This window comes from Solanum tuberosum, unplaced genomic scaffold (assembly GCF_000226075.1).
Source record: "Solanum tuberosum cultivar DM 1-3 516 R44 unplaced genomic scaffold, SolTub_3.0 scf00039, whole genome shotgun sequence".
NCBI lineage: Eukaryota > Viridiplantae > Streptophyta > Magnoliopsida > Solanales > Solanaceae > Solanum > Solanum tuberosum.
The window spans coordinates 457,795-472,088 of record NW_006238968.1 but is presented as its reverse complement, the minus strand read 5'-3'; the positions used below and the strand labels follow the sequence as shown (position 1 = coordinate 472,088).

At 31.4% G+C, this 14,294-nt stretch overlaps 1 protein-coding gene across 5 annotated transcripts; it reads right to left on the bottom strand.

Annotated features, from left to right (window-relative positions):
• Positions 1-5,221: 5,221 nt before the first annotated feature.
• On the bottom strand, positions 5,222-11,551 carry LOC102579832 (probable ADP-ribosylation factor GTPase-activating protein AGD5). 5 transcript variants are annotated; one of them, XM_015306929.1, is made up of 12 exons: positions 11,420-11,551; positions 8,749-8,807; positions 8,573-8,663; positions 8,327-8,381; positions 8,147-8,237; positions 7,791-8,025; positions 7,500-7,583; positions 7,201-7,405; positions 6,749-6,891; positions 6,230-6,424; positions 6,089-6,147; positions 5,222-5,552 (listed from the first exon to the last, which is right to left on the bottom strand). In XM_015306929.1, exons 1-12 carry the CDS (start codon positions 11,468-11,470, stop codon positions 5,393-5,395), a joined length of 1,428 nt encoding a protein of 475 aa, XP_015162415.1. In that variant the 5' UTR covers positions 11,471-11,551; the 3' UTR covers positions 5,222-5,392. The 5 variants fall into 5 exon arrangements, with proteins under 5 accessions (XP_015162415.1, XP_015162413.1, XP_006343261.1 ...); XM_015306927.1 differs by having other exon boundaries at positions 6,749-6,894; positions 11,420-11,550; XM_006343199.2 differs by having other exon boundaries at positions 6,230-6,388; positions 6,749-6,894; positions 11,420-11,550.
• Positions 11,552-14,294: the final 2,743 nt, after the last annotated feature.

The window sequence follows — 14,294 nt, the reverse complement described above, 5'->3', positions numbered from 1 at the left end:
TGAAGATAAATGGCATTAGGAGTTACATAGGTTACAAGGATAATGGAGGAATTAAGAGTAAAAAATAATGTGGGCAACAAATGCCCCTCAACGTGCAAGTGCAACTCAACGGACAAAAGTCAGTGTGTGCATTCTCTAACTGCCAATGAAGAAGCAGTAAAGAAATGTCCACCAACGGCAGCAATGAATAGAGGCACTAACTGCTGAATCATTCAGCATTCTTGTAACTCCAAATAAAGCAAATTAATATATTAAGATAATAATATTAAAATGCTAATTAACCAACAACACCTATTATTGTATTAATAACAAATTCGTTAATATTTTTGCATTCTGAATTTGTAATCAACATGATTTTTTCTTTTTGTAGAATAGGTTCCGTTAAATGTAAAAACAAATTATTTACTGTCTATGTTTAATAGGTATGATATATATTATACTCATTTCATTTCAAATTATTTGTTATGATTCTCTTTTATACGTTTCTTAAAAAATATTAATTAAGAAGAATTTCTAATTATTTTATTCTTCATTGAGGGAAAATCGATTTTGTTTGTGGATTTCTTTCTTTTTTTCACGCAAAAATTATGATCTTTTAAAGGAAATTGATGTAGTTTCTTAACTTTTTTTCACAAAAATCAACAAGACAAGGTTTGGTTTTGAAGTGTAAAATTATAGTTGAAGAAGTAAATATAAAACGATAAAAATATTTCAGCAAATAGCATGTATTGTTGAGGGATAGAATTATCTAAAGTCATAAAAATATTTGAATTTAATTTCAAGTGGCGAAATTTTGTATTTATAATATTTGTAAAAAAACAAAACACCATTGAATTTAATTTCAGCCCATAATATTTTTTTTTAATTTGATGTTTGTTTTTTTAATATTGATATTTTTTTTATTAATCTGTAGTTTTATTGCGTAAAGGCTATTCAAAAGAAAATATTTCCTAATAGGATTTTTTTATATATAATGTTTGAATTTAAAATTAATCTCTTAGCGAAAACGAAAAATTTATATTCAATCCATCATAACTGTAGCTATTTATGTACGTAATATTTCATTACCTCGTTGAGTAATTATAGGACATCATTTGCAAGTTATGCACCGTCCATTTTATGGCAGCCTGACATCTCATCACATGTACACTTACACTTAACGATAAGTATAATATAGTAATTTTTTTAACACATAATTATTTATAATATAAGATAAATTTTCCTTTTGACTATTTTCCATTTCACTCATGACCTAGCAAATCAGCTACACAAATTAAAGTAAGAAAGTATACTAACTAACTAATTATACAGAAATTAAAGTAAGAAGGTATACTAACTAACTAATTATATATATATATAGTGACGGATTCAGGGTTTGATGTTGTGGGTGCTCAACAGTAGCAGAGGCAGATATTTCAGAAAGGGTGTCTTAGTGCTAAAGTGAACTTGCTCTTCTTAAAAAGTGAAAAAAGAGCTGCTTACTAGTGAAATTCTAACACACGAACACTTTAAGTTTGTGTGTCTTTGCTCTTTTAAGGCGCCTGAAACCACCAGACTACATCATATCGGTGTGTCCAGGGTGTCCAAAATATGTTATTTAATTAACCACTTTTTTTTTTTATCATTTTACTTGTGTATACGGTATAATTTTTCGACAATTGGACACCCTGACATAAGGGTAGCTACACCACTGGTGCTGAAGCCAAATTTTTTTATAGTTTAGTTAGTAAATAAAGTACCAAAAAAAAGAAGAATTTGAAAAACAATAATAAATATAAGCAAAAAGTCAAAAGAGATAGAGGGTGTAATTAGGATTCGAACTCTCACACCAGAGGGCATTAGTGATCTTTGAATTCAAACTCCAAAACCAAAGCATCCATAAGGCGTTTTGTTCAATGGGTGCTCGCGTGCATTATATATCGACTTTTCAGCATTTTCAAAATACATACACAAAATTTTCGTAGAGGTTAATGGGTGCTCAAGCACCCGATCGAACCTCTATACCTGGGTCCGCCCCCCGATTATCCCAAATTAAAGTAAGAAGGTATACTAACTAACTAATTATAAAAAATTAAAGAAAGAAAGTATATTAACTAAAGTTTTAACTAATTAATGACACAATTAGTTGGAGCTAAAATTTATAATGACTATATATGCTAGAACAACACTTAAAGTGCGAATGTGTCACTAAATTATAGTATTATTTTCATTTGGCTCAAAAAATTGTTATTCCCTTTTCTTTTTGGCTCAAACTTTTAGAATGGTATAGACAAACAAACACTGGATTCAAATACAACAAATAACATGATTGTGAACAAACACAAAACAACCAAAGTAGCTGAAATGTGAAACAAAAATATAAATAAAAAGAAAAGGAGATCAAAAATAGTATTTTCATAATTGAATAGTTGTGAATGGTGTTAAAAGTGCATAAGGGACAAAATTATTTGTGATGAATTGGTATTTAACCTAACAACTAAAGTATTATTTGGAATGATAGAGAAAAATAAGCTTTTTAAAACCTAAATATAAACTAATAGTTATTGTCTCAATTTTTTTTAATGGTCATTCAACTAATTAATATTGTAGTTATTATTTTAAAAAGTTGTTTTTTTATTGGAAAATTGAAATAAAAAATATAACTTTTTAACTATGAGTTAATAAGTGATCATCTGATAATCAACTTTTATTCTTAATCAGTAATCTCAAATCGAGTTCTAAAAATGTAGTTTTCTTCAGTAGGAGCACTTTATCTGATCCTCTAATAGAATTTCTATATAAGTTATTGAATCCCTTTTGATATAAAAGAAAATTTTGATGAATGGTGAGAAATCGGATTAAAATATTGTTATTCTAAAATTATTTTATATAAATTTCTAACTCCACTATTAAACTGAACACGAATTGAATAGACCGGTGATTTCTTCTTCTTAATCCTTTTCCTCTTGCTTTTTAGGTTAGACACGTTTCTACGTGCTCTTATCAACTAATTAATAATAATGTCTTCTGATATTGATTAACTAGCTACTAGTATTCTTATATATTGTTATTAATTAATTAAATATGTTATCGTAGGAGGATATTCTATAACATATTATTGGTTTCAAGTCCAGAAATTCTTTTTAAAGAAAAGAGTTGTCGAGAATCAATTGATAACGATTTCTCTATTTCATAAAAATAAACATAAAGTTATTATCTTACGCGAACTCTATGTATACAATTAACTCCTATTAACTTGGTACAACAAAATAATAAATTAATTGAGATGTGGAAAGATAAGTGATTAGGTCAAATAAGAATATGTACAAGTTAAATGTTAACTCATTAATATAATGTTAAATAATAACTTAATTAATTGATTGGACACCTTAGTCCAAAATTGACCCAAACAAATGTAGGTACTAAGGGCTTGACTTATTGTTAGCTAGTAAGTTAGGCCAACAAATCGATACATGATGATTTTTCATTTTTCATTTAGTATTTGATAGTCGTTTTGAGTTTAACTACTTCAGATCTAGGAGGGGAAGTTTTGTTTTGAAAGTAAGACGCTTTTTATCAAAGACGATTTACTATGTCATCACAACCTTTGGTCAGGGGAGTAGCTATAGCTACCCTGGTCCTTCGGCGAAAAATTACGTTGTATATATAAATGTCAAATTCTACATTTAAAGGATATATATTTAAAGTTGGACACCATTGAAAAAAGTTATATCTTTGGTGCAGTGATAATGAGTGTCCATTTGAATGAAGGAGTTTCGGGTTTGAACCCCAAATAGCACAATAATTTTTTTGTTTTATTTGGACAGTCACACACCATTATTCTGGATACCCTTAATAAAAGTTCTAGCTCCACTAATGCCTTGGTGGTCATTTACCATGTTGACTATTGAGATAACTCAAATCTAATATTCTCTCCGTATCAATTTAATTATGTGTCATATACTTCCTTATTCACGTGGCGTCTCAACCATAAGGCCACTAAAACAATCGCTTGGCGCTTGACTTTTTTTGGGGCCCTCACTTTCTCCCAAAAATGTGTGTGTGTATATATATAAAAAAAAAAACTTATGTATTGATAAATTTGAAAATATTTTTTTTGATAAAAAATAGAAATTTTTTCTTACCTCATTTAATATAGGGATCAATAATTGAGAAATTGAATAGTGTTAGTTAATCGTAGCATTATTTCTATGTGACTATCTGTATTGTTGCCTCATTTATATTCTGATGATTATCATGAACCAACATTCTAATTATATTTACTTTTCTTATTCTCCTTTCACTATTTTTATTCTCTCATAATTGAATATTTTAAAGCCTCTCAAACAATCAAACCTTCTATATTATGCAAAAGCTATTGTTGTGTGTTCATAAAAAGATCAAATTTATTTTTTGGAGTCTTCTTCAAATTTCAAGCACTAAAACTAATCAATACTATATTAATATCATTATATCAACCTATCAAATTCAGCGCAACACTATTTTCATATCATTATAAGTTTTTCAAAATTTCGAGTCAGGTTTTATTATTTTAGCCTTATATTACTATATATTTTTTATTTGAAAATTTACATTGTTTACATTCTTAGTTCATAATTTCCGTGTATATCCTACCTCTCCAACCTCATGTATAGTATTAAACTGAGTATGTTATAAAGGCCTATTTATAAAGTTTGGCTTTAGACCCCCAAACTCGTTGAGACGGCCCTGCTTATTCATAAATAATTTAATTTTAAATTTTTTATCTTACCTTTAATAAGATGACTTACTGCCTCACAAATGTGTATGACTTATTTTAAATCATAAATTTTCAAAAGTTTCTTAAACTTTATGTCCAATCAAACATCGTCATATAAATTGAGGCAGATCGAATAATGGATATTTGAGATTTGATTTTTGTCCAAGATTTTCTTCCTCTACAAATTTTCAAGATTCATTTAAAATCCATCTAGCTCAAGAAATCCATACATGATTTTCTCGTGAGTTTCTGATCCAGTGTCTGATATTCGTTTTTTGTTGGATTAATTCAAATTCACCCCAATATATTTCACTTTGGGTAAATTGCCTTCCAAATACGACTTTATTAAAGTATCAAAATACATACAATCAGATTGATTTGACATAAATATCAGGTGCGAGTACGTTTTTCTATATCCAATGATGTGGAGAACCACATTTTCAGTTTATCTAATATATATATAAAAATATTGTACATAACATGGACCAACCAATAGTTCATTGTACACAAGTATAGTTTTCCCTGTTATGCTCAACACCTATAAGAAAAAATTTGGAGAAGTTTATGTAACAATGTGTATACATTTACAATATTTGCAGATTCTAAATAAATCGAAAAAAAATCGCGATTAATAATCGAGCAAGTACATATAGTTTATCGTCTCGATAACATTTGGTGTGTTAACGATGAAAAATCGTAATTATATCCTGATTGCATTGAAACAACAGGAACTGTTGGAAAACTTGATAAAGGCCTAATAGCTCCTGTTGATGTTGTTCCATTCATTGGTACTCCTTGCATTGCAGAAAACATACTGCAAATTTGGAAAAAAAGAAGTTATTGGCTTATCGTATATCTAGTCAATGTATGAACGATCCATATTCACGAGCAAGAAAAGAGATCGAACTCACACACACACATGAGAATTGGGACGCGAGGATTGATCCAAGTTATTAGTCAGAGCGAGTTTATATCTCCTATGTTAAATTGTTTTATCTTCTAATTTGTTGTTACCGCTCTTCGTTTATGACTGGAAGAGCTTGTTGAATCCTGGGATATACATAATCATTTTTTTCACTGTGTCATGAGTGAAATGTCCTTTAAGGACAGTGTACTTGACGAGGGACAAGTGTAACATTTTGTAATGAGCTCTGTGTTTCTTTCTTTCTCCTATTTTCATGTTTAATACCTCCTGAAAGATCATCATCTCTCAGCTATTGATTCAACATCATTTTATGTATAGATTAGGCTTTAAACGGTGCCTAAAGGAGAGAATATACACATGGTCTCAACAAGGAGGAGAATGCGCGGTATGAACAATTTGCAAACCTTAGAAAATGTTTCAAGTACCTGGAATTCATAGCATAAGCTGGTGGTGTAGACGCGTGTATATATTGAGTGCCTCCCATCTGGATGAAACGTCGAGGATAAGTAAGAAACAATGCTTGATTAAGGATTATTAGAAAGACTCGTTCGATTCAATGGACTAACCTGTTTAGTCCCATGGATCACCTGACTGCCAATGCTTCCCCAGTTTTGAGAAATATACTGGTTACTGTTTGATGATTGATAGGCGGTTTGTGAACCGCTGAAATGATTCATCGTAGCAGGCATGAGCTGACGCTGATGTGGAGCTGGCGACGTTTGTTGCTGCTGATGGACGGAAGGAGGACAATCCGTGAGGGACTACAATGAGTAAAATAGATATGCAGAGAAAGGAAAAAGGCATAGAAAATAGCACGTTTTAACAGTGACTTGCACCAGATTATTATCTAACTAGAGATTCAATGTCTACGATGGGGAGGATCGATTCTGTAAAGTATTAGCTCAGTGCTATGCCAGTAGTCAGTGGCGGAACCAAGATTTTCAGTAAGAGGATTCAGAATATAAAGAAGCAAACACACGAAGAAGCCAAGGGGGATTTGCCAGTAATGATTGCTATAACTGATGGATTTTTGCAATTATAACTAGAAATGACAAAGGAAACACCTCGTCGAAGAGATCCATTACCTCATTAATCACATTGTTCAAGGGGTTTGCTGATACCGGCTGCGTATTCCATTGAAAATCTTTGATCAGTTCCTCAATTCCAGCATCAAATTTGTTCTTGTTTTCTATAGTAGCATTCTGCTGGATTACTGCTTTTGGTTCCGCTGCTGGAAATGTAGGAGACGATGTCAGTGGCGAAAGATTCAAGCATCTTACATCAACAATTCTAGTCAAGTTATTAGATAGATGCAAGTTCTGAAGAGTAAACAGTTGATCATAATCAGTGGCAGATCCAGAGAGTAACGGGAACCAGTAGGTAAGATATCTATAAATATTTGACTGTGGACCTAATTAGTGTTTTATATGAATTTGAGATCGCGTTAGGAACTTATAAACTTCAAATCCTGGAGCTGCCTATCTGCATAATGACTTCCTCTTTACTCCACACAAATCATTTAGATAGAGGAACATACGCTGGGGGCTTGCAACGGACTGTGTTTTGGAAACTGATCCATTTGCTTTCGTGGCTTCCTTATAACTTTTAGAAACGCTAGCAGCATAGTTGATGATAGTGGTTGATACAATTGGGGAGAAATTTGCTTCCGGCTTTGCTTTTGCGACTTGAGAGATTGATGGTTCTACATTTTGAACAACGTTTTCTCGGGGATCAGGAGAAACCTGTTAAACATGTCTAAACATCAGAATCCTTATCTATCTTGAAAGTATGAAGAGAAAGTAAAAAATATTAGTTATTCAGACAGCGACGGATTACATTAGCTTTTGGCTTTGGTTCTTCCACGGAGGCTACCGGTTTTGCAGTCTGAATAACTTCTGGTTTGGGATCAGGAGCAGCCTGCTAAGAACATTGGAAACCAACATTTTATCAATTCATGCTAAGATACTCTCTCCGTTTCAACTTGTTTGTCTTACTTTCCTTTTTAGTCCGATTAAAAAAAAAAGCCTCTTTCTTAAACTCCGTGTCAAATCAAAACAAGACAAACAAATTGAAACGGAAGGAAGGGAGTATATAACCATCCAAAATGATTCTAAAAGTTGTATTTACCAGCTGCTTAGGTGATTCGGAAGGTGCATTATGTAATCTGTTCCTCAAAGCAAGCGTTGTTCTATCTGCATCCGGTAATGGAGAAGATTTCCTCTCTTGAGTAAACGACATGCTCCGCTTGATAAACTCTGCATCCCTGTCACTCTTAGGTTTACTAGCCGAATTACGTTCTCCTCTGCCACCAGAAGATGATTTCACACTCACATTTCGTAGTATCCATCTTTTCTCCACATATCTAGCACATTCGCGGTATTTAGTAAAGTTGAACATGAAATGAAACATTTCCAAGTTCAGGTGAAGAAACTAATACAATAATAGTAAGATAATTCGGGGAACGATTAACTATGATGTCATACTTTGCTCGGATAAAATTTTCAATACCAACTCTGTCGGATTTGGCTGGCAGCTCGGCTTCCCAGTAGCTATTCGATTTCTGATTTCCCATTGCTAAAAGCAACAACAAGTCAAGTTATTCAAGGAGAAGAAACAACTGCTGAAAATATAATACGAAGAAGAGGAGAGCACAGCTGGCTCACTTTGAATAAACGCAACTTGATCTGGAAGCCAAGTATCCAATGTAGCAGATCTTACCTGCATACAGATAATGCATAAGTTCCATCGACAGGTTATGAGAAAACGTCTAAAATTTGAACTCAGACTTCAGTGTGCAGATGAACGGACGTAGAATATAATTGTTCATAAAGGTTGTGATCAGTCATAATGACAAGACGAAAGCATAAAACTAAAGAAAGCAAAATGAAGCAGAGCTGTGAAATCGACACCTTTGATATATGTACTCCAAGACTCCTGTGAACACCGGAACAATGCAAGCATATGAAGATTCCTAAGTTCACACTAGCCCATCTTGGACCTCTGCATAAAATCAGTACTCAATAAACGACGTTTGAGTGTGTTCATTTCTAGTCCACGTTACTGATAGTAATGCTCGTAGATGTACCTGGCTTTGCAGTCAGCACATTCTCGATTCTCTGGCAATTTGAGTAGTCCCTCAAGTATCTGCAAGAAAATGAGAAATTTCTAGCTTCTTAAAGGGGAAAACAGAATACTTCTAACTGATACTTCTAACTGAATATCTGTTACATACGCGTTCTCTTCGCAATGTAACAACAACTACTACTATGCCTCCGTCCCAAACTGACTGAGCGTGGACATTGATCATGTTACGTACATGTTCTCTTTGCAATGTAACAACAACTACTACTATGCCTCCGTCCCAAACTGACTGAGCGTGGACATTGATCATGTTACGTACATGTTCTCTTTGCAATGTAACAACAACTACTACTATGCCTCCGTCCCAAACTGACTGAGCGTGGACATTGATCATGTTACGTACATGTTCTCTTTGCAATGTAACAACAACTACTACTATGCCTCCGTCCCAAACTGACTGAGCGTGGACATTGATCATGTTACGTACATGTTCTCTTTGCAATGTAACAACAACTACTACTATGCCTCCGTCCCAAACTGACTGAGCGTGGACATTGATCATGTTACGTACATGTTCTCTTTGCAATGTAACAACAACTACTACTATGCCTCCGTCCCAAACTGACTGAGCGTGGACATTGATCATGTTACGTACATGTTCTCTTTGCAATGTAACAACAACTACTACTATGCCTCCGTCCCAAACTGACTGAGCGTGGACATTGATCATGTTACGTACATGTTCTCTTTGCAATGTAACAACAACTACTACTATGCCTCCGTCCCAAACTGACTGAGCGTGGACATTGATCATGTTACGTACATGTTCTCTTTGCAATGTAACAACAACTACTACTATGCCTCCGTCCCAAACTAACTGAGTGTGGACATTGATCATGTTTCCATCTACAATACCTATCGGAAATCTACCTTCAAAGTCGTCTATTTTGAAGATAGAGAAATACTTTAATACAACCACATTGCAAATCACAAGAATATGTATGAGTACTACTCCCTCCGTTACAGTTTTAGTCCTTTTCAAAAAGAATGTCTCTTTCTTTTTTGTCAACTCTGTGATTCCGACTTTCCACATGACATGTTTAAGACCGTAAGATTAAAGAACATTTTGGTACATTCTACATCGTTCAAAGGTCTTCTTTCCTTTGTTAAACTACGTGCAAAGTCCAAACCAGACAAACAAATTGAAACATAGGGAGTATTAAAAATCCTCTTAGCAATTCAATCAATATCCAGCCTCAAAATTCTGTCTCAGTACTGTCTACAAAGAACTACCTTTTCCCAAACCAACAGCAGCCCGAAATAACACTTGATAAGCTACGTTGCTCTGACTCTCTTAAAATAATGTTGCATACATGTCGAATCCTCCAAGAAATGCACTACTTTTGAAGGATCCGACACACAAGGACTAATTAGAACTAAGCACTAAAAAAAAGGACACGAGAAAAATTGAATATGATTAAAATTCCATTTACACCTAACATTGCTATTATTAAAACAAGTAAAAAGAAAATCCTTCAATGACCTTCTCAACACATATACAGCTGTGTACAGCCACAATATAATAATTTGACACAACATTTTTGGTAGATACCACCAAATTCAACAAGAACTATGTATATACACGAAACACAGACTCTTCAAAAATATCTCCAGATACATATCAAATTCGAAATTCGATACAGTTTATTTATATATTTTAATTTATTGGACAGATAATGTGGTCTATCATGCTTAACCAACCTCAGACATGTCAAATAAATAAGACATGTATAAATCAATATCCATTGAAATACATATATATATGGCAGTCTGTCAAGGAATAATAAGTCCAAATATTAAAACACCTACCTGTCAAGGAAAGTCAAATAACAACAACAACATATATATCAGTGTAATCTGACAAGTCAGGTCTGAGACGGTGGTGCGTATGTAACCTTATCCCTATCTATCTTGTGAAGGTAGAGAGGTTATTTCCGAATTTTCGAAACACTATTAAAAGAAAAATCCCCAAAATACCAGAAAAAACTCTTCTTTTTTTTCTTTTTCAAGAATGTCATATAAAAGTTGTTTAACTAAAACCCCATCAAAATTTAATCAAGAAAGCAATTTGTTATTAATCCCATAAACCCAAAAAAGTCCTTCTTTTAAAAACTAAATATTCAAAGAATCACAATCAAATTTACTTGAATAAGAAAAAAAACTCAGGTTTCTGAGCAAAAATAATACTCCCTCCCCCTTCGTTTCAATTTATGTGGCGAAATTTGACTTGACACAGAAACCCGAGTTTTATTGGTACATAATCCAACAATCAATTAACCCCAGAAAAAGAAAACTCCAACAATAAAATGATTAGTCATGAACATAAATGATCTACAATTAAATTTATGGATTAAACAAAAGCAAACTTCGGTTTCTTTCTAACAAATTCTATAGCTAAACAATCAATTCAAATTAGTAACAAATCATCAAAAAAATAATCTAAGTAATCTTACAACATATGTACAAAACAACATACTAGTGTTATCTCGAATAATGTGTACACAAACCTTATATCCTATTTTGAAAGGTAAAGAAACTATTTCTGATAAATCATCGACCTCTCTTGCAACATATGAACAAAACAAAACCAAAAAGGCCAAATTATTCAAAGTTACCTTTGTATGTTTAGCATTAAGCTCCTTTGAAACTCTTGATTTCTCATTCATGTTGGAATTAAATCCCAAAAAACTATAAAAAAAAAAACTTTTTTTTCTTTCTATTTCTAATATTTGGAGAAAGTAGAGAAGAAGATGAAGAAAATTTGAAAGTGGACTACTTTTTTTTTTTTTATAAAAAATAATAATAATAATCCTGAATTATAAAATCATATATTGCGGCTTTATATTGGAATCTTGCGCGTGGAAGAGGACGTCTTTGGTAGTTATTCTTAGTTGGAATTTCCATGCATAAACAAATAATTATTTTTATTTTATTATTGGAGGTGGGGTCCACATTTTATTTTATTTTACTTTTAAGACAAAATAAAGTTATTAAATAAAATAAATATTTTTCTAAATAAATCATAAACTGATAAAACACCATTGATTATTCGATTGATACATGAACCGGAATAGATATTTTCTGATTTAATTGATTCAATTCGATTCTCATTCTCATACCCAACGAACTCCTTTTAAGGTTGAAAATATTCAAACCGTGTTTTTTTTAAATTATTATTTATTGGAATAGCAATATATGTGATATATAGGTTAGTCAAAATATACTCACATTACACTGTTTCCATATATGTTATTTCCTTTTATTTTGAATAATATTAGTCATTTTGACAAATTGAATGTATCTAAGTAAATGGAGTACTAATTAAGTAATACCTTTAAGGGGAACATAAAATAGTAGTTTAGGTAAATATTAATAATTTATGATGAGACATTTTTATACACTATAAGAAATCGGACCTTTAACCATATCAGAAAAGAGTGGTATAAATTATAATTATTTGAGGGAAGTCAGCAATTTCATTTTAAAGTTTCGACTAATTTGATTGAAAGGTGAAATTGATTTTTTTTTCTTGGCTACACAACAATAGTAAAAAAGTAATAATTAAATCAATAAAGACTTGTTATACACTATAAATTATAACGAAGGAGGTTATGATGTATTATCTTTTTCTATCAATGTATTTAAGAATTATTATTTGAGATGTTGAAAGAAAAAATCTGAAAAAATGAACTTTACAATGAAGCCTTTCAAGAATATGAAAAGGTGTCTAGTTCCTTCTTGTAGCCCTTCCTTTTCATTTTTATATATACAAAAAAAAAGTTTTGGAAGAACCAAAAGCTTAGGTTTGGTCATTGGTTTGTATATATTATTTAGATTGTATTTAGATATGTAACGTGACAAATATTTAGATTGTATTTTTGATACACACAGTTATAATTTCAAAAAATATAAAACATAGCTATATTTTGGGTGTTGTAGCAAATGTATAATATGTATATGTGCGTTGATACAACTCTTTCACACGTTTTCAACTTGATATCTGTTTGATACAAGTGATACTGATCGTTTGATGAATACAACTCTTTACTGATATAATTCTTCGTCTGATGTAATAATTACATTTTTTTTTTATAATTACACTTTAAATTATAGTTATTTATGAAGTTTGCTCTATTTATATTCAATATAATATGCTGATTTGAATATTATGAATTATTTGAGTTTAATTTATTTTTTATATCCAATTTAATTTACCAAATTTAAAATCTATTTTATTTGTACTAAAAGAAATAATTGCATACATGACTCACTAAAGTGGAGAAATGCTTCACACTTCATACCATGATGAAGTGGAGAAAAGATTATTGGATGTGATGGGAAATCTTCTCATGATCTAGGGAAAATGTATCAAACATTTTTTTTATATTTTATTTTTTTCTTAAAATGTGATTAAAAGCATCTAAAAAAGATTTAATGAAATTAATACAACCGTATTATGACTATTATGGAAAGAAATTAAAGGGAAATGGAGCGTCTTGTAATGTCTATGAAGTCCAAAGGGAGGGTTAAAAGCATGATTTACAAGTTTCTGATGATGAGGTGTTTATCACACCTTAGGCGAATATTCACATATTGAAATGGTAAAAAATGAAAAATTTATAAGAATCACTCGAATTTACATAATATCATTTTTGAAGTTCGATATGAGATAATTCAAAAAATATATCTCTATGACCAATAATATGTGTTATGAACTAGAATGTGATAATGCTAATGCAGATTCTAGCAAATGGCTTAGGTTGGTTTCTTAATTTAGGCTCCATAATTAATTAGGAGTGTCAACAATACAAATGCATGATGACACAATAATAATATTTGAATTCCAAATCATGTTTAACCAATAACATAGGACAAAAGAATAAATATAAAACACACCTAATCATGATTTTTGAGATTAGAAATGGTGCCTTGACTATATATTACAAGTGACTTTTAATATGTAAATCAATGAACTTCTTCTATGGCTAATCATCTTGAGTTCTTGACTGATAAATAATAAATTAAAAAAATTCATGTATAAAGTATCTCGTATTTACGTAAGATTAAAAGAAACCCTACATTTCAAGGGATATGACTCATAGAATAAAAACCGATTAATATAAAATCGTTGAAGATGGAAAAAAGCGAAAGCTAAACAACAAAAACTTTGATAATTATTTATTTATTTTTTATAATTAAAGCTTGGGCCATGCCCATTTATTAGAAAGTAAAAAAATTCGTTGACTGTAACAATGTCCGTGTCCAAGTAACAGATCTGTCTGTCTAATAATTTGAGGGTTATTTGACTTTCAATAGTATAATTTGAATTTTAAAAAGAGAAACTTTCACATATAGCAAACAAAAAAATCATATTTGTATATTATAGCAAAATTTGCATAATTGTGCTCCATAACAAACATATATATGTATAATTCGCTATACATATATACAAAAAGAATCAATTGTATAATTCGTTGGCTCCTCTTCAGA

Coding starts and splice junctions, on each gene's coding strand:
- LOC102579832 (XM_015306927.1), bottom strand. CDS start 11,470: ATGAATGAGAAATCAAGAGTTTCAAAGGAGCTTAATGCTAAACATACA. Junction 8,238..8,326: donor TCAAGTTGCGTTTATTCAAA/GTGAGCCAGCTG, acceptor TGTTGCTTTTAG/CAATGGGAAATCAGAAATCG. Junction 6,895..7,200: donor GTCCGTTGCAAGCCCCCAGC/GTATGTTCCTCT, acceptor CTACATTTCCAG/CAGCGGAACCAAAAGCAGTA.